The 25,245-nt window shown below is 42.8% G+C and overlaps 1 protein-coding gene across 1 annotated transcript in view; it reads right to left on the reverse strand.

The window, feature by feature from the left end:
• Positions 1 to 25,245, reverse strand: part of CALN1 (calneuron 1) — a gene marked incomplete at both ends in the record, with an annotated part of 508,467 nt that overhangs the window by 384,425 nt on the left and 98,797 nt on the right. Inside the window, one exon of the mRNA XM_080704208.1 lies at positions 8,248 to 8,372. Within this exon, the coding sequence (XP_080560334.1) occupies positions 8,248 to 8,372 (125 nt within the window). The remainder of the gene's footprint in view (positions 1 to 8,247; positions 8,373 to 25,245) is intronic.

The raw sequence follows: 25,245 nt of genomic DNA on the forward strand, positions 1-25,245 counted from the left end.
CATAAGGCAACTGTTTTCAGGCAGTAGACAACAGATAGCACAAGACTGGAATTAGAGGGAGAACAGAAATTCACACACTGAGCCTCACAATCACCCTGGCTGCTGCCTAGGGACACTTTCCCAGCCATAGTTCATGCCATAGTAGCTACGGGGGGGGGGGGGCAGAATATTAGGTAGGACAGTAGAGAGGAGAAAACCATGGAGAGGGGGCATCAGAAACTGGTATAGACATTTCCCATGAACATTTGGTTGAGATGGGAACCCCATGTGCAGGTTCAGATGAAAAAAAGACTTACCAGAAAGCAAGTACTTAGGATGTTGAGAAGAGAAAATAGACATTAGAACTCAAGCAGCCCTTGAAGATATCTCAGGGGGAAAATATTCATTAATCCCCCCAGGCATCCAGCTGAGACCAGAAAGATCACAGCTTAAAACTAAGAAACACACCCCTGCGATTTCCAGAGATATCCTCTAACAGCATAAAAATAAACCTATACATGCTTAACCTACTAGAACAAAAATGAGCGTTTTCAGAGGATGGTAACAGAACAGAGACAATTTAACATAGCCCTCACAATGTCTAGTGTACAGTCAAATACCCCAAAGATATACAAAGAAACCAGGAATTTTGAGCAATGTCTATAGAAATGAACCCTAAGATGGCCTAGAGCCTAAGTGTTGCATTTAGTACGTAAAGACTTTAAAGAGATATTATAAATACAGGAAAAACACAGTCAAAGAATGAAAGAAAACTATTGTTTTAGTGAGTAAACAGTATTACAACAGAGAAATAGAAACTAAACTACACATAAAAAAAAGCAAACAAAATTCTAGAACTGCAAAAGTGTGTGTGTGTGTGTGTGTGTGTGTGTGTGTGTGTGTGTGTGTTTCAAGAGGAATAACCTAATCCAGTGTGCAGTTAAGCGCCATCTTTCCAATGGTATGAAGTTGAACCAACATATGGGTAATGTCATAGATGAGATTCAAGAAGTGAATGTAGTTGCCAGGAAGTAGACACCTGGCCCCAGACAATAGTTGTGTGGTCAGAAAAGAAGGAAGACTTACAAAATAAATGCAGAGGTCAATATCTGAAGGGCTGTCAATTATACGTCATCAATAAGAGAAAAAGAGAAATCATGAATGGCTGCCAGATTACAGTCTTGGCTGACTGGATAGAATGTGATAAATTTCCTGAGAAAAATTCCAGAGGAAGGGCATTCTTAGTGAATACAGGCAATCCATTCAGCTTTAAATATTTGAAGTTCAGGGCAATAGTGGGATATCTACACAAAACTATAGGTACCAAGTCTAAAATTTATATCTCGCGGGTCTTGGCACACAGATGCTCATGGAAATGACAACGAAAACAATGTAAGGAAATCCCAGTGCTTGGGAAGCTGAGACAGGAGGATAGCAGATTTGAGGCCAGTCTCAGTAACTTAACGAGGTCCTCAACAACTTAGTGAGACCCTCTTTCAAAATAAAAAATATGAAGGACTAGAGGCTCAGAGGTAGAATGTCCCTGAGTCCAATCCTTAGTATAAGAAAGAAAGAAAGAAAGAAAGAAAGAAAGAAAGAAAGAAAGAGGAAGGAAGAAAGGAAGGGAGAAAGAGAAAGGAAGGAGGGATGGAAGGAAGGAAAAACAGGCAGAGAATGAAGGTCCACAATAAATGTAGGACTGACAAAGAGCTAGAAAAAAATATAGAAGGAGCTTCAGCTAAAGACATGGATGCCAAAGCACTGACAACTCAAAAACAAGGGTGGGAATAACAGTACCAGATGCTACAGAAAGTCTGGAATCAATTCTGAGCAAGAGTCGGGAGTCGACAGGTAGGGGGCGCTGAGGAGATTGGGCTGTGACAGAGCAGTGGGTCTGGAATAATCGAAGGGAAATGGATCAGCTACCACAATGGAGCCCCAGGTTAGAAGAGTGGCGACCTGATGTACCCTCTTCTCAACTCAAATTAAAATACCCCCAAATGCATGTCTGAGCATATCTATCCTTAGAGATATCAATTTTGAGATATGCACAACCGGCGTCAGAAGCTAGGGAGAATTCTTTTCTAATTAACACTACCAGTGAAATGAGAAAGCACAGTTCCCACCCACACCTGGAGCTACAGCCGCACAGAGAGAGGGAAGACTTTGACTCACCACCGCTGCCCCCCGCCCCCAGGAAACAGGGACCAGCACCCGAGCAGTCACTCCCTGTATCATAGCAACTGTTGTCCATGGCAATCTACTGCCCAAACCAGACCCAGCTCATGGGGAAAACAACTCTGAGTGAGAGTCACTGCAGCCAGAGGTTGGCGTGCCCCATCCGGGATCATTGTCGGGAGAGAGATGAAAGCTGGAATGTTCCCGGGAAGACTAGATGGCAGAGATCAGCTTGGGAACAGAGAGGAGAGAGGCAGAGGGGGAGAACAAAGGAGTTAGAAGATTCCATAGCACAGGGAGCAGCCAGGGCGATCGAGATCCCACCTAACCCACAGTCTTGGACCGGATGAATGACCTCTAGCCAGTAGAGGCGGCATGCACCTACTGACGACTCTCCAGCCTAGAGCTGAAAAGAGGAATATTATCTCAGGTCTGGGAGAAAGTGAAGAAGACTAAGGGCTGTTTGCAAACGCTACTTGCTGATAAATACCAAAGAACCTGATACTATTGAGTCACAAAGCAGAAGAGAAAATTGAAAAATGGACCATAGAAGAATAATCTTCTCACCAGGCATGGTGGCACATGCCTGTAATCCCAGTACTTAGGAGACTGAGACCGAAGGATCCAGCAGGTTTGAGGGCAGCCTCAGAAACTTAGCAAGACCCTGTTTCAAAATTAAAAAAAAATTAAAAATGCAATCCTACGTATTGATCCGCCTTTTAGTTTCTTGTGCCTTTGGGTTCTTGTTGAGAAAGTGTTTACCTGTGCCTGTGTGTTGCAGTGTTGAACCTATGCCCTCTTCAAGGAGCTGCAAGGTCTCTGGTCTAATTTCCAAGTCTTTGATCCACTTTGAATTGACTCTTATACAGAGTGAGAAAGTGGGGCTTATTTCCATTTTTCTGCATATGGTTAACCAGTTTTGCCAACACCATTTGTTGAAGAGGCTTTTTCCAGTGTATGTTTTTGGCCTCTTTGTCAAAAATCAATTGTAAGTGTAAAGATTTGTTTCTGAGTGTTGCATTCTGCTCCATTGGTCTATGTGTCTGTTTTTGTGCCAGTATCATGCAGTTTTTATTACTATGGCTTTGTAATAGAGTTTGAAGTCAGATAGTGTGATTCTCCCTGCATGATTTTTGTTACTGAACTACTTTGGCTATTCTGGGTTTTTTGTTGTTCCAAATGAATTCAAGGACAGATTTTTCTATGTCTGTGAGAAATGACCTTGGTAATTTAATGGGATCTACCCAAAAGAATGGAAACCGAACTACCAAACTAAAGCATGAGTATCTGTGTTGATAGCCACACAATTCACAATGGCCAAACTATGGAACCATCCAAGATGTCCATCAACAGATGAATGGAATTTTACTCAGCCATAAAGAAGAACAAAATCATGTCATTTACAGAGAAGTGGATGATACTGAAGAACATTATGCTAAGTGAGATTAGTCAGTCACAAAAAGTAAGAAATCGGATGTTCTCCCTAATATCTGGAAGCTGGGAAGAAATGGGTCATGGGAGGAACTCCAGAAAAAGGAGGAGAAAATATAAATTAGCAAATAAGGAGACCTAACTGAGAGGGACGGTAGGAGGAAGAGGGAAAATTCCCTAATGTACATGATGTACATTCACAAATATATTACAGTCAATCACTAAGCCAAACATGAGAAGGAAGGAAGAGGAAGAGAATGGGGAAGGAACCGGGGAAAAGTAAGTGAGGGATGTGTGCATGTATGCCTCTACCGCCTTGTATCCCACTAAGATGTATGACTAAAATGAATCAATAAAAAAAGATTTTAAAAAATTAAAAATTGCTGGTGAGAGGAGGTGTGTGGCTAAGAGATAAAATGCCCTTGGGTTCAATCCTAAGTTCAAAAAATATATGTATCTTCTCGTGCAAAATAAAGGTATCATCGTGTGGAAGATTTGGAGAAAAAGTATTTTTATATACCTACATATATAAATATATGTACATAATTTATGACATAAAATGAGATTTTTATACACTGTGGAAAAGTTGTTCTCAATAAGACAAAAGGTGAGGAGAAAATTTTAAAATAATGTCTCAGTAAGACAGGAAGAGAGAGTGATGAGGATGGCTACCCAAACACCATAGCTGAATAAAAATGAAAATGATCAGGTTAAATCCTCATAGTTCCAAACTGGAAACAACCCAAGTGTCTATCAGAAACAGAATGAATTAAAAATGTAGTATCTGTGTATTGAGTGGACCACTATAATAATATGAATGAACTTCAGATAGAAGTGAATTTGAGATTAAGACATAACATTTTTCAATACATATCACTGAGAAAACTATTTTTTAAAATTTGTAATTCAGCAGACATGGTGGTCCATGTCTATAATCCCAGTACTTGAGAGGCTGAGACAGGAGGATTGCAGGTTCCAGGACAGAGGACGGTAACTTAGTAAGCTCCTATTTCAAAATAAAAAGGGCTTGGGGTAGTAGAGCTCCCCTGGGTTCTATCTCTAGTACCACACACAAAAAACTATAATCCATATGTTTTTTTTAAAAAAAAAACCTCACATGTTATACTCTAAAAGTATAAGATACTGCTAATAAATTTTGAATATATATAAATTCCCAGGACAGATCACAAATTCCTTGGCAATAGACAATGAATATTGCATTTGTTTGTATTCCTCCTTCACCTAAAAAGCATTTGAGTAAACATCCCTTTGATGAAAGGATGAGTGTGTTTTTTTCTCCCACCCCCGAGCATTTGTGTGTTGGAGGCTTGGTTCTCAGTCTGACTATGTGAGAAGTGGTGGACCTTTAAGAGGTGGAGCCTGCTGGGAGGTAGGTAGGTCATCCCTAGGGCGGGGTTGATGTAGTTCTCTTAGGACCCAGGTTAGTTCTCAAGAGCAAGTTATTATAAAAGAGCATGCCTGGCCCCTTTGCGGTCGGGCCCTGGCTTTCAATCTCACGATGTGATCTTTCCCTCTCCCATATGTCCCACCATTGGGATGCCACCCTCTATAATGTCCTCACTAGAATTGATCAAACTCTCAGCACCAGGACCTTAAAATCTCTAGAACTATGAGAGAAGGAAACTTTTTTCTTTATAAAGTCCTCAGCTTCAAGCATTTTGTTATAGTAACAGAAAATCAACTAATCAACAGGCATGAACAAATGAGTCAATACCTGCCACCATCAATCCATCCTGGTGGAGTTTTTTGGGTTGGATGGTTTCTAGCTCCAGTCTGACCAACTTGATGTAGCTTTTCATTATTCCCTCCCAAGCTTTGTTTAAAGAGAAGAAATAGAAACTTCACCAGAGTGGATTATAGCCAGAGGTGGTCTAGGAGGTGAGGGGTGCTTTTCATGCCATACTCTGGGGTGACCATTAATCCACTAGTGCCTTTGGCCCCTCCATCTACATTGATAATAAACGACAGCCAGGTGGGGAAGCTCTCCCTGTGCCCACCCAGAAGCAGGAGGCTGAAGCTGCCATAGTTTAAGGAGGTGGACAGCAGATGAGGATGGTACTTAGCTAGCATCTGTGTCCAGGGTAGACTGGCCAGAGAAGATGCTGCAAACCCCATCAGCATCTGACACACCAACTCCCTGCATCACACCACCGTCCTCTGAGGATGAACATGTGGCCCTGAGCAGCAGACCTTTAGTATCAGCTAGACACGAGGCAGCCCAAGAGAAGGCAAGCAGACGAAGTCGCGGAGCTGCTGGCTTCCCCAAGGTCCAATCCACGGCCACCAGAAACGACTCTCTGATCAGACCCTGCCTGCCTGCTCTATACTCAGAACACATCTGCACTGTCCTGCCTGGAGCCCCAAGACACTTGTAATAAAGCAAGAGGAGTCATAACTCAGTGTTCGCCTTGGCAAAATAAATAAATAAATACAGAGAATGAATCTTCCATCAGAAAATAAATGGCCCTTCTCCAGCGGAGAGCCTGGATTACCCTCCTGAAGGACAAACACATCATCGTCCCCAGCCTGCCTCAGGCCATTAAGTGCTGGCTGCCCTCAGACAGGGACCCCTACCACAGCTTGGGAGGCGGTTGGAATCCTCCCTGCTTCTCTACCTACTGAAAAGGTGTTTCAGCCCCACTATGCTATCTGCATCTGGTTGTAAAAGCAGCTTGTGTGTGATGCTGCTTGTCCAAGAATGCAGAGGGCGTATGAGCCAGGAGCCTGCAATTAGAGAGAGGGGAAGATCTGAAATCAGCCTCCTGCCCTTGTGAAAAGCTGCCCCTAGTGGTAGCCTGCTCACAGAACCCACCTTTTGTTTTTTATTTTGTTTTGGTCCTAGAGATTAAACCCAGGTCCATTCTACCTCCAAGCTACACCCCTGGCCCTTTTTATTTTTACTTTTGGAACAGGGTCTCACTAGGTTGCTGAGAGTCTTGCTATATTGTTGAACTTGGCCTTGAACCTGGAATCTTCCAGTCTTAGCCTCCCAAGTACTGGGATGATAGGTGTGTGCTACCTTGCCTGTCCAGAGCCCTGCTTTAACAGAGAGGAGGCTGCTGCTCTGAGAAATCTCAGAGAAATCATCTCCTGAATATCCTAGGCAAGGCTGAGAGTGGGGAGGGGCACATGGAAAGCCAGCGATGATGTCCTAACTTCATCTGGTCAGCAACCTCAACCTCTCCAAAAGCTATCTATAGGTATCCACAGTTCTGCCCAGTTCCCATGCCAGGATGCTCAGGTCCTGCATAGGAAGCTCCCCATCCTTCCTCTAGCAAGTGACTGAGCCTAGTGGGGGGTCTACTCAAATAAACACGTGTCAAAATCCACCCCAGCACCATGTACCACCTCTACTGCAAGCACTGACTCCCAAAGATGGGGAGAACACCCAGGCCTTGCTTTACCTCCCAAATATACTTGCTGTATTCTGAATGTTCATCCTCCCACCCCAATTCCCATGTGGAAATCTAATCACCATTGTGATGGCCTTGGGGAGGTGACGGGAGGCCAGAGCCCCCATGAAATGGGTGAGTATGCTTCCAGCATACGCTTTAGCAGTTTGGGTGACTGGAGAGGACCTGCTTCCTGGTTCATAGATGGTGCTGTGTCCTGACTCCTGTTAGGAGCAGTTGAGCTCCCTTGGGTCTCATTTATAAGACCACTCACCCATGAAAATGGGCAAACCTTCAAAGCACACAAACATAAGGGCCAGGAGAAGGGAAAGCTCTTGCAACCTGTCTTCCTTGTTTCCTTCCTCCCCTGGCCGATGTTCAGCAAGCCTGGCCTCGCTGGCCCAATGAAGCCCTGTGAGAAACGATGCCCATCCATGTGCACTTACATAGCACAACAGCTTAGACCATGACAGCTACCAGCAAATATGTGGGTCGTCTGGGGGCAATTCTGACTTCTCTCTATAAGAAGCAAATTTAAACTTCATGCCGTAAAATGGTGTTGCAAGGAATATGGCATTCAAACACACACACAAGGGGAAACTGATTCTGGTTCGCTGTCAGCAGATGCATCTTCTGAATCAACCTAATTCTCTACGTTTTGATCAGGGGGTTGGTTCATCCAGGATGCAGTAGGACACTGTCCTAAGGATGAATTTGGTCATCATGTTCCCAGGTTTAATCCCATCCTTAACCCATGTCCTGAACACCCAGAGCTGTACTGTGTTACAAAGGAACAGATGCAATTAAATTAATTGCTGTCCATTCCCACCTGGACACCGCTTCCAGATGACTCTGATCTGGGCCGGTGTTCAAGGCACCATGGCCCCAAGTCAAGAGATAGCCATTAACAGGGCTGAAACCTCCCCTGCAGATGGACTCCATTGGTGATAAAGACCCTGTAAACTGGACAATACCTTTTAAAAGATGTGAAGCCCATTCCCCTATCAGTATCCAAGGAAACAAAAATGCCCGCCAGGGATTTTGCAGGCTACCAGGTCCATCCCACACATAAAGAAGTCACTTTGGCAAAATCTTATCTCTGAACTCTTTCCCATCATGCCAGGGTCGGCCTTGGCCACAGCAGCCAGTGGGTGGCTGGAGACCAGTGCTCTCTCTCTCGGCTTCCCAGTAACCACACCAGCCTCCCTTGGGGTGGTCACGCTCCCAACCAGGACTGGCTCCTTACCATCCAGCTCCTCCACGGAGATATTAGCCAGCTGCTCACTATCGCTGCCAGCGGAGAGAGATCGGTTGAGGTAATTCCCCTTGTACAACAAGCCGGCAGTCACATGGTGGAACGGCATCTTTTCCCTAGTCACGAGATAATGGGAGAGAGGGGAGAAAAAGATAACATCACTTATTCATTCCTCTGTCCTTACAGGACCAGCCTGATGTTCAGATGGCCAGTGTTACCAAAATAGCAATAACATTTCTAGAGGGGAAAGTCAGACTATCCCCAGGGTCTCGATGGCCTGAGCAGCTCCCACAGGATCTTAGGATGTACCTTTTCTTCATTTGACATCTTCCTTCATGTCTCCCATTTGATTATGCATTTGGACCACAGTGTCCTTGTAAAACCATACACACCATGTCATCACCAAACCGCCTCTTCATACAAAGAAGAATACAATCTTCTCCTGTTCTTGGCCTAAAAAAAAATTCTCTAGTGTTCATAAGGAGAGACTGACATGCCAGAAGCATCGGACTACCCAGGAACTGGAGGTCTTGTTTGAGATTGTGTGGGGATCCAAGTACCTTGCTTTTCCTGGGGAAAGCCGGTGTTCTACTCATGTAGTTCTCAGAGCAGGCGGGAGATGCCCAAGCTCTTAGTGTGTGTGCATCCCAGCCTCCATCTCGAGATCCTGATGGAGATGCAGATGCTGGCTCGCACAAGTGGTTGTGAGTGTGCATTCTGAAATGGCAATCACACCTGACCCGCTGGGCAGGGAAACAGTGCCTCAAGGTACCCGGGGACCCCAGAGCATCCAGCATCCTCACAGCAAATGAAAGCATCCCTTACCTCACACTCACAAACCTCCCAGGCAAAACCCCTGCATCCCAAAGGCCACCTCCAGGGCTTAAAACTTAAAACCAGCCGTGGTGGAGCACACTTGTAATCCCAGCATTTGGGAGGCTGAAAAAGGAGGATCATGGCCGGGCGTGGTGGCTCATGCTTGTAATCCCCGTGCTTGGGAGGTTGAGACAGGGGGATCACGCAGGTTCAAAGCTAGCCTCACTGGCTTAAGAGACCGTGTGTGTGTGTGTGTGTGTATATATATATATATATATATATATATATATATATATATATATATATATATATGGATATATGGTCTGGGAGTGTAGCCCAGAGATAAAAGAGTTCCATCCCCAGTACCACCAAAAAAAAAAAAAAAAAAAAAAAGGAGGATCATGGTTCGTGGCCAGCCTCAGCTACTACTTAGTGAGGCTCTTTGCAATTCAGTGAGACTCTGTTTCCAAATAAAAAAATTTAAAAATAGGGCTGGGAGCAAAGCTCAGAGGTAGAATGCCCCTGGGTTCCATCTCCAGTACCATACCCACAAAGTTCTGCCCATGGAAGGCACTGGGCCAAGGTAAAAGGGAAGAAAAAGAAGGGCCATATGGAGAATGGAAGAACAAACTGAGACCAGAAAGAGGGGTTAGAAAGGTGATCCTCTCCAGGGCAGCGGGATCTCAGCTCTTCTCTGCACCCTTCAGTCACGCTCTCCATCTTGTCAAATGGGCCACTAAACACTCCACACCTGCCTCCCCACCTAGAAAGGGGCCATGAGCATGGCTGGCCCTCTGAGCAGAATGAGGCCAATGGGCAGGCAGCACGTGGACTGGATGAGAAGGTGGTAGAGAACACCTCTGCAGCACCGAGTGAGCTCTGCCACGCTAGAAGGGGTGATCTCCCCCTCCCAGATGCATCCAGGCCACGTAGGAGCTGAGGGCCTCCCTGCCACAGGGTTGATTTTTTTTGTGGGGAGTTACTGAGGGCTGAACCCAGGGGAATTCTACCTCTGTGCAATTGCCCTAGCCCTACTTTATTTTTTTTTTTTTAATTTGGAGTGAAACACTGTCTCACTAAGTTGCTGAGGGCCACACTACGTTGCTAAAGTAGATCCCAAACTTACAATCCTCCTGCCCATCTCCCAAGTCCCGGGATTACAGGCGTGCCCCACATCCCGTGCCCCACATCCCTGGCCCCTGCCACAGGTTTTATGGGAGAGAAATGTTCCTTGAGCTTTCTCCCTACACAGTGGGAGATCTCTACATAAGTCACTTGCAGAGTCCTTTTGGGCTCTAAAGTTTTCATCTGTACAGTTAGCTGTAGTGAGCAAAAGCTCTGGGCCTTCCTCAGTGGCAAGGTATAAATGTACAAGAAAAGACAGACAACAGACTGCGAGTCTCTGAGTACGGCTGTTCAGGATGCCCAAGCCACGCTGCCCCTCAAGCCACACTCATTAGAACAATCCTGATGAGATCAACCTGTCCTGATCATGGCCGCTGGATACTGTCTGGGACCAAGGCACAGGCTCCTGTCATCTTTCCCGTGACACCACGAAGCAGGACACCACCTCTTTCTAGCTCCCTTAAGTCCAAGACATACCTACATGTCCCTGTCTGAGGTGAGAGCCACTGACTTACAGACCAAGCAGTGGAGCTCCTAAATGCAAAATAGCCGAGTCACAAGCACAAAGCCAGGGAGTGAAGCACCAAGTTTCAGAACTCGAGCCTCCTGAGTGTTCTTCCAACTAAGAAGCCTCAGCTAAGCACCAGACGTTTCCACCCAGATGTCAAACCCTCTTTTCAAACTCAAGATGTCTAAAAACGAATTAATTATCTTCCTACGAAATGGGCTGCACTTCCTGATTTCTCTATTTCCATCAAAGACACTGTTCACTCATCATAACAACTGGGACAGCTCCGGGCCCCAAAAAGTAAAACAGACACATGGCTGTGGCAGGAGCCAACTGTCAGCCTCCCCACCTCCCTTCACTCTTGCCACAACTAACAAAATGTACATCCACAGGCCAATCGCGAGTGGCAGGATGCTCATTACGAAGGATGCAGGCACTTGGCAATGATGAGAGGTATGTCTTCGGCTAATTATAAGTCAGACTTCCCCAAGTCTATCCTTACACAGAAATAGAAGACAAGACTCTTTCCCTTGGAAGGACGCTTCCATTGCCATCTCCTCTTTGTTCCAGGTTAATTTTCAGACCAAATGGGACTCAAAGGGAGAATCCTCCCAGTCCTTGGGAGGCGGAGACAAGAGGATCCCAGGTCCACTGGCAGCCTCAGCAACTTAGCAAGGCCCTCTGCAACTTTGTGAGACCCTGCTTCAAAAGAAATAAAATAGTATAGGCCTGGGGTTATAGCTCAGAGGTAGAATATCCCTGGGTCCAATCCCCAGTAGCACAAAGGTGGGGGGGGAGGGGATTAAATATATGAATTAGGATTAGGTAGAAATTAGGCCATTCTTGGTTTTCTGGAGCCATGGGCGGTGATCATTTAAGCATGAGTTGATACCCATGGTCCAGGGGATAAGAAATGTGTCCTGGCTAATGATTCCTGTGTGATTTTAGTTTCGTCCTCAGTACTAACTCCATCACCCAATTATCCTGGTCAGTTATTATTATCTTAACCATTGTTTAAGTCTTGGTAACCTTGAGAAGACAATTGCATGGACGTTCACTAATACTGAGGCCTGGAGCAAGACCCAGCAAGGTCAGTACAGGAGCTGAAAATATTTCTTCTCTTACCACTACTAATCGCCCCAACTTCTCGGCATTTTCTGAACAGCTTCCTGTCATCACCTTTTACCTGAATATCTGGAGTTCTGGATCCACCCCATAAATTTTTACAGCTCAAGTAATAAAGTTATTCTCGAGGGAATGTGTCCAATCTACACCCCAGGTCAGCCACAGGATAAATGTTGAGTACTTTGCAGAGAAAACTGGTTGCAACTGAATCCCACTTGATGTACCAACATAATTTGCTTCCGAAAAAAGCAGCTTACAAAATTAGGTACACATTCGCTTCATTCACTCTCTGCACCCAAAAAGCTCAGTGGGAAAGAAAACATGTGCAATTGAACCATCCATATAGATAAATAAAGTCATGTTACGAGAAAGGGAAGAACATTATCCCAAGTAAGCTAAAAGCAGCTGCTGCAATTAAGGACTAAATTTCACTCCACGTTGCCTGGGGAAACCCAAGCTTTAAGATTCTCTCCTTGGCTAAGAAGAGAAATACACAATTCCATGAGCAAAGACAACCCTGGCTCTAAAACCAAAGCTTAAATATGGATCCTTACATAGGGAGCAATCAATTAAAAACAAGTATTTCCACCAACAATTTTACCCATTGGAAAACAGTATTTAATTGCCCTTTTGCCATAGAAGCACTCTTTCTGTGTTTTATGTAAGGTGGTGCTATGGTTAGAATGTATGTGCTCCCATCTCCCCCAAATTCATATGCTGGAACCTAAGACCAAACATGATATGAATAAGAGGTGAGGCCTTTAGTGATTAATGCACAGGGGAAAGAACCTTCATGAATGGGATCCACAGTCTATAAAAGGATTCCAGGGAGCTCACTAGACCCTGTTCCCTTCCACTTCCCAGCACACGTGGGGGCAGCAGCAACGCACCATCTTGGAAACAGAAAACAGCCCTCACCAGACACTGATTCTGCTGGTGTCTTGATCTTGGACTTCCCAGCCTCTAGAACTAACTTCTATTGTTTATAAACTACTCAGTGTAAAGTATTCTGTTATAGCAGCAGAACCGAACTAAGACAAGCAGTCTGGTTTTATGGTTAAGAACCAGAACTTTCTGGTCAAACAGTATTAGATTTGAATCTTAGGTCTGCCCTCATTAGCCAGGTAAGTTATCTAAGCTCTGTAAACCTCAGGCTCCTGCTCTGAAACACTGGGGGGTTTTGTTGTTGTTGTTTTGTTTTGTTTTGTTTTGTTTCTTTGTTTGTTTGTTTTTGGTGGTACTGGGGTTCCTGGAAGCCCTTCTACCTCTGGGTTACACTCCCAAATCTATTTTATACTTTTTTATTTTTGGAAACAGGGTCTCTTAAGCCAGCATGGCTGGCTTCGAACCTGGGCCATCCTCCTGTCTCTGCCTCCCAAGTGCAGGGATTACAAGCGTGCGCCACCACACCTGGCAACACTGGGGTTTTGATACACACTAAGTAGCGTGTTGGAAAATATTAAGTAAGATATGGTATGGAAAGCATGGGAATTAGAACCAGGCGCATGCTCAGGAAGTATCATCAGCCATTATTTGGTACAGATTCTATGAAGCAGGATACAGGGATGGAAGGAAGGCGTGGTTGTTTAGACTGAAAATAAAGTATGGTGAGTTACAGAGGGTCAGTTGGACCTGGGGGAAGGTGAGCATCCAGGAAAAGCTGTCTGGTGTGTGTACTACTGTGTGTGTGTCAGATGCCTGGGATAAGGGAGCTGGGATATCAGCTCAAAGACAGACAGATACCAGCTTTGGCCTCAGACTTGAGTTAGAGTCACATCATCAGCTCTCCCGAGCCTCAGACCTTCAGACTCACACTAGAACTACTCCAGCAGCTTTTCCTGGGCCTTGACTGAGCTTGTAGACTGCAGATCACAGAACTCTATAGACTCTATAACCACATGAGCCAATTCTTTACAATAAATCTCTTAATTCACACACACACACACACACACACACACACACACACACACACACTGCTCCTTTGGAGAACACACAGTAATACACCGTCCATTTTATTTGCCTGTAATGTCAAAGCCCCAGGCACGTACTGTTGGGTGGTAGTAGTAGTAGTAGTAGTAGTAGTAGTAGTAATAGTAGTAAAAAGTGTCTTGCACAGCCTCTAAAGCAGTGCTACTCAAAGTGTGATCTGTGGACCACTTCTGCCATACATCATTTGTTTCTTGTCTGTCATGAAATTAAGTACAGGAAGTAAGAGAAAGTTCTGAAAGCTTTATAGCACTTTATGGCACTGGCCCCCAGCATCAATGCACTTGTTTTTGTGGTACTGGGCATGAAACTCTGGGGCATTCTACTTTCAGCCTTATTTGGAAATAGGTCTCTCTAAATTGCTGAGAGCCTCCCTAAGTTCCTGAGGCTGGCTTTGAACCTGAAATTTTCCTGTCTCGGCCTTCCAAAGCACTAGGATTAGAGATATGTGCCACAACATCTGGCTTATTTTTGTTTTTTTAATTTTATCTTTCCTGGTTACTCTTTCTTACTGTAGTTTAAAAAAGTATTAGTCTGCAAAGGATTGAAACTAATATATATATATATATATATATATATATATATATGTATATATATATACATGTATATAATTCACACACACACACACACATATATATATACACACATATACACATACACTAGCTCTTCCTCACAAGTAATTTGGGAAGCACTGCTCTAAAGTACTTGATTTAAGTTGCATAGATTTCTGGTAATGGACCACCAAGAGAGAGGAAGGAAAACATCTCAGGAAGTGCATTTTAACTTGTCCCTGAAAGTTTTTTAAAGAACTTGAGGCATTTTAGAAGTCTTAGATGAACTGTTGAAAGTAGTTGAAAGCCTTCAATTGACGCTCGAGCTCTCTGCAGAGTGCCCAGAGGGCACATGACATCTACTCAAGACTTGACAGAGATTGCTGTCTCCTAATTACCAGACACACGGGGCAAGATTGATCCTGTACTCTAAACGTTAAAGAGCCCAGCCAACCATGATAGGGCCATTGCCAAATGCCCCATGAGGGCATATAAAAATAATGATATTCCCAATAACACCAGTGTCGATGCGCAGAAGATACTTTCATTAAATGGGTGCGACTAGGATTAGAGTGATGGATTATCAGTGGTACAACCCTGAAGTCAGAGGCAAAATAGTAGAACTCAAGAGTAAAAGGATAAGAAGATGACATTTTTATCTAAGCAAATTGTCTTCTATTTCAGAGACTCGGGGATGATCAACCATGGGATCAAGCAATCAGACTTCTGACTGTGTCGGAATTGCTTTAGTAAAGAAGCCAAGGTCAAATCCCCACCATCCTTACCTCCGCTGGGAAGCAGCCGCTTCCTGCCTACGGCTGCTCACAGATCGGATCGTGGCTCCCAGTATGCATGGTGGCTAGGAATGGCAGGCGGGAGCCCTGCACACGAAGATGTGCAACTAGCTAACGGCACAGGTTCGGTGAGACAGGCCACAGGAGGAATGACCTGTGGGGATTATTGTTTTTTATGCATTGCTTCTGATTAAGGAAGAGCTGCAGAAATCTTCAGATAACCCAGAAATGTGTATCTGCTCCTCAGAGTCCAAGCACTAAGCTTGGGGACAAGAAGATCCCATCTTAGTCTAGCAAAGATGCCCTAGCTGAGTGCCAGCTAGACACTGGGCATTTAGCTAAGCACTTATAAAATAGTTCTGTTCCCTTGTTAAGATCCTGCAGGGGCATGCCAGTTGGCAAACACTGGGTTTGGCTAGATCTCAAATCAGACAAGAATGAGTAAGCGAAAAACATTAGCGTGGGGGTCCGTGTAAAAGCTCTGCCTCATTAGAGGATGAAGTCTCAAAAATTAGAGCCAAAGCATACTGCCAACAATGGTAAGATCCAACAAAGAAGATGATTTTATGAAGTTTCTGCTTTATATCCTAAAAAAAAAGAGTGAGAAAGTGGGGTGTCTGGTAAACAAATAAGAATGCAAATTCTTTTTTTTTTGTGTGTGTGTGTGTGGGTCTGGGGATGGAACCCAGGGGCATTTGACCTCCAAGCTACACCCCCCTGCCCTATTTTTTATTCTTTATTTTGAAACCGGGTCTCACTGAGTTGCAGAGGGCCTCACTAAGTAGATGAGGCTGTCCATGAACCGCGATGCTCCAGGTCTCAGCCTCCCAAATGCTGGGATTACAAGCGTGTGCCCCCACGCCTGGCTAAGAATGCAAATTCTTAAAAAAATATCAGCATAAGGTGAAGAAATATCAATCAAGATATAAAGAAAAGGCAATAGGCCAGGCCTGGTGGCACACACCTGTAAACCCAGTACTTGGGAGGCTGAGACAGGAGGATTACAGGTTCAAAGTCAGCCTCAGCAACTTAATAAGACTCCCAGCAAACTAGCAAGACCCTGTTTCAAAAGAAAACAAAACAAAATTTAAAGGGCTGGGGTTATAGCTCAGAGGGAGAATGCCTCTGGGTTCAGTCCCCAAGACCACACACACACACACACACACACACACACACACACACACAGGCTGAGAGGCAAATGGGTCTGGGGAAAGGACTGGTCTTTGTGAACAAAAGAAAAATCCAAAATCAACAGCAGAATGAACTCTGCGTGAATACCAACAAAAATATTTCAAACCTAGAAAAATTTTAGCCAACAATATAATACCCCCATGTATCCACCACCTGGGTTTAATACACATGAATATCTTGCATTATTTCCTTAGACATTTTTACAGAAATAACATATTACACTGAAGCTCTGCCCACCTCTTCTCCTCCTCCACCTTCCTCCATCCGTCCACTGGAACAACTCTATTCTGGAGGCGGAATGTATCTTTCCCATTCACGTTTTAAAATTTATCTACATTTGGAGGTAACTGTCTAGACTATATTGTAGTATTGTATGCCTATCCTTAAATTTACATAAATGGTCTCACACCATAAACTTGTATTTGCGATTTGCACCTTTAACTCTAAATTGGATTTGAGAGATTCATCCGAATCCATACATATAGCCCCTAATTCATTCATTCTTAGCTGCTCAGTAGTCTTCCACTGTACAAACATATTGCAATTTATGTATCCGTTACTGTTATGGTTTGAATATGGTCCACAGCCCCAAAGGTTCAGGTGCTAGAGCCTTGGTCCCAATGTAATGGCACTAAAAGGTGGTGGGGACCATTAACAGAGGGGACCCAGTAAGAGTGGCTTGGTCATAATTACCTTCCTCAAGGGATTAATGCTGGTCTCTTGGAGTAGTTGCTGGTGTCTTCCTGAGAGAGTGGACTGTTATAAAGAGTAAGCCTGGACCTTCCCTGGTCTCTCGCTTCCTCTCTCTACATGTGAACACTCTCAACACTCTTACATACATCCCTGCTACGTAACATCATCCACCATGTTGTGACAGAGCCAGAAGGTCCTCACCAGAGCCAACCAAATGGGGCTGCCTAATTGTAGACTTTCAGCCTCCAAAACTGAAAGCTAAATAAACCTGTTTTCTTTATAAAATACCTAGCCTCGGGTATTTTGTTATAGAAAAAATAGACGAAGACGAACATCCAATTGACAGAAACATATGCTACACTGAAATATCCTGTGTATCTTTTTATATATTTGCAGAAATTTCTCTGGACTGAATTCCTAGGTAAAATATTTCATCGGTTAAGTATATGAATTTTCACCTTGGTTGGGTTTTAGCAAATTGCTCTTCAAAGTCACTGGGTTAATTCTCTCTTGCTCTATAACAAATTACCCCTAAACTTAGTGGCTTAAAACAACAAATATTTATTATCTCATAAGTTCAGTAGATGAGAAGCCAGCAGCTGTTTGGAGGCTGATTATTGCCTGGAGGGGTTGGGAGGGAACTCAAGCGGCTGCGGTTAAGATTGGGATGGTCACCACCAAACGTGCGACTGGGGCTGGAAGATCTAGTTCCAAGATGGCACACTCACACAGCTGTTCACAAAAGGTTCTTGTCAGGACATGAAATTATCAGACTGTTTCATTTTTCTTAATTGGATTCCCTTAATAGCTAGTTTAAGTACCTTCTTATATGGCCGTTAGCTATTCTGATTTCCGCTTCTACACACACGCTTTTCATCTACTGGGTCGTTTATTACTTTTTCATTGATCTGTTCTTCCATGTTATAGTTTTCCAATAGTCCAGCTCAATTTTCTTTTTTAAAACCAAATATTTAAATAACCAAATATTAGTTATTAATGCTGTTGTCAATATTGTTGCTTCTTAACAACCAATTTCTCTCCTCTGTTGTTTTACAAGGGACGCTCTTCTACATAAAATTCTTTTTAATGAAGGGAATTAAGTGGCAATTCTTTCATAAAAGAACTGTAAATGACAAGATTTGAAAACAGTCTTTATTGCAACTTCATTAGAATTATAGTTTAACTTAGCAGAGAATGATAAATTATTATTCTTATAGTCCTCCAAAGATGCCTTGTTGCAGTGATATGTCTAATATTATACTTGTTCACCTGCTAATACTAGTTCTGGACAATTCTTAAGTCATATTTGCAACTATAGGCTCCTTCCAAGTCTTTTTATTCTTTCTTTTGGAAACTCTTATATTTATTGTACGATACAGTAAAGCTGCATATTTTTTGTTTGGGGTGTATTACTGAGGATTGAACCCAGGTGCACTCTACCTCCATGCCACACCTTCAGCCCTATTTTTATTTTGAAACAGAGTCTCACTAAGTTGCTGAGAGCCTTAGTAAGTTGTCGAGGCTGGCAATCCACACCTGGCAATCCTCCAGTCTCAGCTTCCCAAGTACTGGGATTACAGGCATGTGCCACAGTGCTCGGCTATCAGGTCTTAAACTAAACCTTGAGTATTATCTTATTAAATCTTCCATGTTTCTTAAACTTTTTTATTTTTTTTCATATTTTATCTATGTCTTATAGTTTTCTCAAAATTATTTCCAAATTCACTTTTCAGTTGGTTGGTTGGTTGGTTGGTTGCTTGAGGTACTCAACCTGGATTGAACCCATGAGCACACTACCTCTGAGCTACATCTTGGGCTATATTTTATTTCAAAGCAGGGTCTTGCCAGGTTACTATGTGATGCTGGCCTCAAACCTGTGATCCTCCTTTCCTCAGCCTCCCAAGTACTGGGATTACAGATCTGTGCCCAACTTTTCAGTTTTTGTTTAACTTGTGTTTTAACCTTCATACTGAATTATTCATTTTAATGGCCACTTTTTATTTCTAGCAGTTAATCCTTTTAAAAATCTACCTCATATTTCACCGAGTATGAATCTTTCAAAACTTTATTCCCTCTTTCACCGTTTAGTCATTTTTAATGGTTGTCATATTTTCTTTCAGATTGAGATCCTACTAGCTCCATTTCTGAAGGCTCCAACCCTGACTTTCCCTTTGTGGTCTAATACACGGGGGAGGGGAGAGGGACTCCAGCAGTATCTTCAGCAGGTGCTGCTTTACTTGGAAATTGCAATGACATGGTGCCCTGGGTGTCTCCCCAGCTGAGGACTAGTTTTGACATCAATTCCTTGGCTTAGAAGCCTGATTCATAGGGGCTTTTGACTGAATCTCCAACTTGGTTTGACAAAGAAAGATAGGCAAGAGGAGGCGGAACCTTGGAAGAAGGGGCTGTGCTTCCCCTTCAGATCGGGGACCACTGAAGAGGGAGCACCTACTGATGCACCTGCTGGCACCTCCATCTGCCTCTATCAGCCAGAAGCCTGTGGCCGTGGAATCTGGAAACGTACTTTGCAGGGATGAATTCTTAGAGTGCAGACCAGAGCAGGAGGTAGGCAGATAAGTCTGCAAACAAGCAGGCCAATGACTGGCAGGGCTACACATTCAAATTGTTGTTATATTTTATCCAACATGTCTATGTTTGTAGCAGGAAAGGAATCCATATTCATTTAGTGAACACACTGACAGAAACAGGTATCCTGGTGATACTTTTGAATTTCAAAGATGAGGAAAAGTTCTATGAGCATCCAGGTAGAGGACACGGGTCATCCACAAAAAAACAGAACAAAACTTAACTCCCTTCACAACAGTGGCACGATCCCCATCTGACAGGGGTCACTCAAATGAACACAAGTAGATATCGGGCATGCTGGCGCACGCCTTTAATCCCAGTACTTGGGAGGCTAGCACAGGAGGACTGAAGGTTCAAGACTGGTCTCAGCAACTTATCAAGACTGTTTCAAATTAAAAACTAAACTAAATAGGGCTGGAGGTGTAGCTCGGAGGTGAATGCCCCTGTGTTAAGGCAAATGTAAAAGAAAAATGTTTTGACTTCAAATAATTCAAACTAAAAAGCATTGAAAGCACACTGAAGGTCATTTTATATTTAAAAAGTATAAAATTCAAACTAATAGTAATTAGTCATAAACTCTGATGTACCATATATCACAGCAGTATAAAGTAAAAATAACTTAAATATAAAGAAACACTGACTTTAAAATTTTGTTGAGCCAGGTGTGGTGGCGCACGCTTGTAATCCCAGCATTTGGGAGGCAGATATCACAGTTTGTGGACGACCTCGGCTACTTAGTGAGGCCCTTCACAGCTCTGTAAGACCCTGTTTCAAAATAACGAATAAAAAATAGGGCTGGGGGTGTAGCTCAAAGGTAAAAGGTCCCTGGGTTCCATCCCTAATACCACAAAAAGAATTTTTTTGTTGGGCTGGGCATGATGGTGCACGCTTGTAATCCCAGTATTTGGGAGGCTGAGACAAGAGGATTGCAGTTCGCAGACATCCTCAACTACTACTTAGTGAAGCCCTTTGCAACTCAGTGAGACCCTGCTTAAAAAAAATAATAAAGAATAAAAATAGGGCTGGGGTGTAGTTTGGAGGTAGAATGCCCCTGGGTTCCATGCCCAGTACCACAAAAAAAAAAAAAATTAAGGAAGGGCTCTGTGGTAGGGTGCTGCTCTAGCATGCATACAGCCCTTGGGTTCCATCCTCAGCACCACAACACACACACACACACACACACACACACACACACACACACAATGAAATACTATTCAGCCACAAAAGTGAATGAAAACCTGTCATCGGCTGCAACATAGGTAGCACTGAAAGGCATTATGGTTAAAGTAATAAGCCAACACAGAAAAGACAAATACTACATGATCTCACTTATATGTGGAATCTAAAATGTTAGCCTCCTTGAAGCTGAGAATAGAGCCACGGAATCGGTGGCCAGAGAAGGGGAGAGGGAGAAGGGGAGCAGGTACAAAGCTACAAGTGGATAGGAGGAGTGAGTTCTAGAGTTCTGTGGTCCTTTGGTGACTACAGCTATACCGTAGTCTCTATTATTATAGTAACATATGTTTCAAAACAGCCAGAAGAAAGGTTTTATTGTTTGTTTGTTTGTTTTTTTGCAGGTCTGGGGATGGAACCCAGGGGCATTCAACCTCCTAGCTACACCTCCTGCCCTATTTTTTTTATTCTTTATTTTGAAACAGGGTCTCACTGAGTTGCAGAAGGCCTCACTAATTAGCTGAGGCTGTCCACGAACCGCGATCCTCAGGTCTCAGCCTCCCAAATGCTGGGATTACAAGCGTGAGCCACACGCCCAGCTAGAAGAAAGGTTTTGAATGTTCTTACCACAAAGATGACAAATGTCCAATGTGGTAGATAAGCTAATGAGCCTGACTTGATCATTGCAAGATGTATACATGTATCAAAATATCACGCCATAGTCCCATAAATCGGTAATGTTATGTGTTAAAGAAGTTTTAAATTTTTCCAAAAGTAAGAAAACAATTGTTGAAGACTTTAAAGACACTTTCTAAGCCTCTGATAAATTACGTGGACAAAAAAAAATTACAACAAAGAGGATAAGAAAAAAGGTAGATATTATTCTATGAAGGCTAATTTAATGTGTGTCTGGAATTCTACATGCAACTCTAGACTGAGAAATCTTAAAATCTAAATGAAGTATTTTTCTTACAAAATACAGAAATTGGGCTTTTACCAAAAGCAATACAAGTTAATATCATTCACACTTACTGAAAATCCTAAAATTTTGGTTTTAGGTTGAGTTTCTTGCTGCTCTTAATTTTATAGTCTGCCATAAATAAAAATCACATCAGAAAATGACATGGATCCAAATAAAATTTTAAAATGTCATGAGTGGTATTTGCCTCGTCACAGTATTCGTGCCTTGGGCCCCTGGGACGAGCCTGCCCAGGCCTTTGCTGACGTTGGAAATGCAAAGTTTCTCCTTCCCGAATGTCAATTGATGACTTTGCACAATGATTAAAAGCTTTGCCATTTAAAATTTTTAACAAATGGGTCTAAAAAAGATGGGGTTTTTTTTTTAATCTTTTTAGGTGAAAGTTTCTTGAAGTTTTAATTCTTAAATTGTTAAGTTTAAGTTCTTACATTGTCAAACTCTATTTCCAGATTTTTGAACTTCACGGATTTGGGTTTCTGGATAACACATTCACGTCGCTTATTTATTATTTATTTACTTACATATTTGTTTGTTTGCTTGTGGTGCTGGGGATTGAACCCAGGGACAGTTTACCTCCAAGGTATACCCCCAGCTCTATTTGATTTATTTTTTTAGACAGGATCTCACTAAATTGCTGAAGCTGGCCTCAAACCTGCAATCCTCCTGTCTCAGCTTCCCAAGTACTGGGATGACAGGCATGCATACATTTCTTTTAGCAACCAAACCACATAATCATGATTGAAACCATTCCAATACATCAACTCTTGAGAAAGACCCTTTCCTTAGCATGACTTTCTTTTGAAAAGCAATAATTTTCTCAATTTTTGTTCAAATGTTATCTTAAGTGGCGTAGCCAACAACATCCAGCCATCTCAAAAGCTCAGAAAATATGGCTCACTGCCTGTTTATGACAAAGTGTGTGGCTCTTCCTTATTCTTGACAACTTTCTTAAGAACTTTCCCCAAAATAAAGCACACATTTTACTGTGGCACAAAAGCTTTCTGCAGTCATTTTCCATCTCATTTCAGATTTAGGCCGGGCTTCATTATTCATAAGGGTAGATATAGATCTATGTTTTAAATAGTCTTTGTGAAGTTTTGAAATTATTTCGGCCAACTTTTGCACAATCTGATGGGCTCTTCAACTGTGTTTAAACGCAACTGAACTCTTGGAGGGCTGCCTCAGAAAAGACCAGAAATACCCGCTCAGCCATGGTCTTGAAGACCACCAGGAGTCACTTCACCCATGTGATCAAAAACGTGGGTTTCAGCCGGGCATGCTGGCGCACGCTTGTAATCCCTGCACTTGGGAGGCTGAGACAGGAGGATCGAATGCCTCAGCCCATTTTCTGAGTGTTATTCTAGTGTGATAGCTAATAATCTGCAAATCTTCCAAGCGGGGCACTTGTGTCCTGAGTCACTGGAAGCAGGAGCATGAGGAAGGGACCTGCTGTCTACACCACCAGGTGTGTGATGCCCACCCTGCCTCCAACAAGACCTGCCAGACCCTGGGGCCAGGGGCAACTCGGTGTCGTTCTCTTCAACAGACACAGTGAAAGTATCATTTCTTCCTTCTCTATTCTCCTAACCCCAAAGAAATGAGCACCTCACTGGGAAACTCACTGAGAGATGCTGTCATTAAAACGAGAAAGAAGAGCATCCTAGAAATTCTACCTCTCAGGGTAGTATCTTATAAAAATGAGAGACTTTAAAAGAAGCAGACTGCCAGGCATGGCCGTAAATCCTTACAACCCCAGCACATGAGAAGATGAGGCAGAAGAATCACCGGTTCAAGGCCAGTCTCGGCGACTTAACAAGACCCTGTTTCAAAAATTTAAAAATTTAATAGGGCTAGGAGTATAGCTCAGAGGTAGAATGCCCCTAGGTTAAATCCTCAGTACAATAAATAAATAAAAATAAATAAATAACCAAAAAGAAAAAAGAACCCACCCAAAAAAAAAAAAAAAAAAAAACAAAGCTTAAGCCAGGCATGGTGGCCCATACTTGTAATCTCACACTTAGGCGATTGAGACAGGAGGATTGCAGATTTAAAGCCAGCCTTGACAATTTAGCAAGGCTCTCAACAACCTAGTGAGATCCTGTTCACACAGCTCAGAATATATGCACACACACATACATACACACAAAGTTTAACAAAAGGAATTACAAAGGAAGAGGTGAATAGTGTTGCCAGTATAAAAACATCAACTCTGAATGAACCTTATAAATCAAAGCAATAGGCATATATGGAGCACAAAAAGGACAGGAACAAACATTTCACAAAACCAAGAATACAAAGAACTAATATATGAATGCAATATTTGATCTCACAAGCAACCAGAGAAATACCTTTTTTTTTTTTTTGAGAGAGAGAGATGCTGTTATCTGCATTTTCTATGTCAGAGAGTCAAGGGCAGGGGTTGTTTTTGTTCTTGACACGCTGGCAAAAATGTAACAGGACTGGTACTTTGTGGTAGTTGAAACAACAATTTAGCAAAACAGATTTGGCAATTAGGAACCGAGAATCTAACAAAAGGGAGCCAGTGTGATGTTGGACACCTGTAATCCCAGTACCTGGGAGGTTGAGACAGGAGCATCACAGGTTCCAGGCCAGCCTCAGCAACTTAGCAACACCCTCAGCAACTTGGTGAGACCCTGCTTCAAAATAAAAAAATCAAACAGGCTGTGGTATAACTCAGAGGTAGAATTCTCCTGGGCTCAATCCCCAGTACCACAAAGGATAGAAAATGGTTTTCATCCATTGACTCAATAACTCTCTATGTTTTAACCTATTTGACATACAAAACTGTGCACCAAAATATGTCATGTTGCTTGTATTTGTTTATTTATTTATGTATTTATTTATTTGTTTGTTTGCTTGCTTGCTTGCTTGTGGTGCTGGAGATTTAACCTGGGGGCATTCTACCTCTGAGATACACCCCCAGCCCAATTTTTTATTCTTTATTTTGAAACAAGGACTCACTGAATTGTGGAGGGCCTCACTAAGTAGCTGAGGCTGGCCCTGAACCTGGATCCTCCCGTCTCAGCCTCCCAAGTACTAGAATTATAAGCGTGTGCCATCACGCCCGACTGGTATGTTGTATTTAAGATGGGGAAAGAAATACAAGAAAAGAAAGGAGAAAACAAGAAAAAATAATATCTACAAATATAGAAATCAATAAGCAAAGGGCATTAACATCAGAGGATGTTGTGTACCGATGATGTTTACTAAAATTTTAATGACTCCTACAAAATCTTTATAATCTACTGTTCACTCTAAAAAAATATCTCAAGATGGAAAACCAAACACACTGTTCACTCCTGAAATCCCATCACAACCCTGGTATTGAAGAACAAAAACACAGAATCAGCGCACATATACAGGTGGTTATTATATTTAAATATATAATTGTCGTTTAATCGTGTGAATAATTATATTTATAAATATAAATAAGCATTGAAT

The sequence above is a fragment of the Muscardinus avellanarius genome, assembly GCF_963383645.1.
Source record: "Muscardinus avellanarius genome assembly, chromosome: 10".
Lineage (NCBI taxonomy): Eukaryota > Metazoa > Chordata > Mammalia > Rodentia > Gliridae > Muscardinus > Muscardinus avellanarius.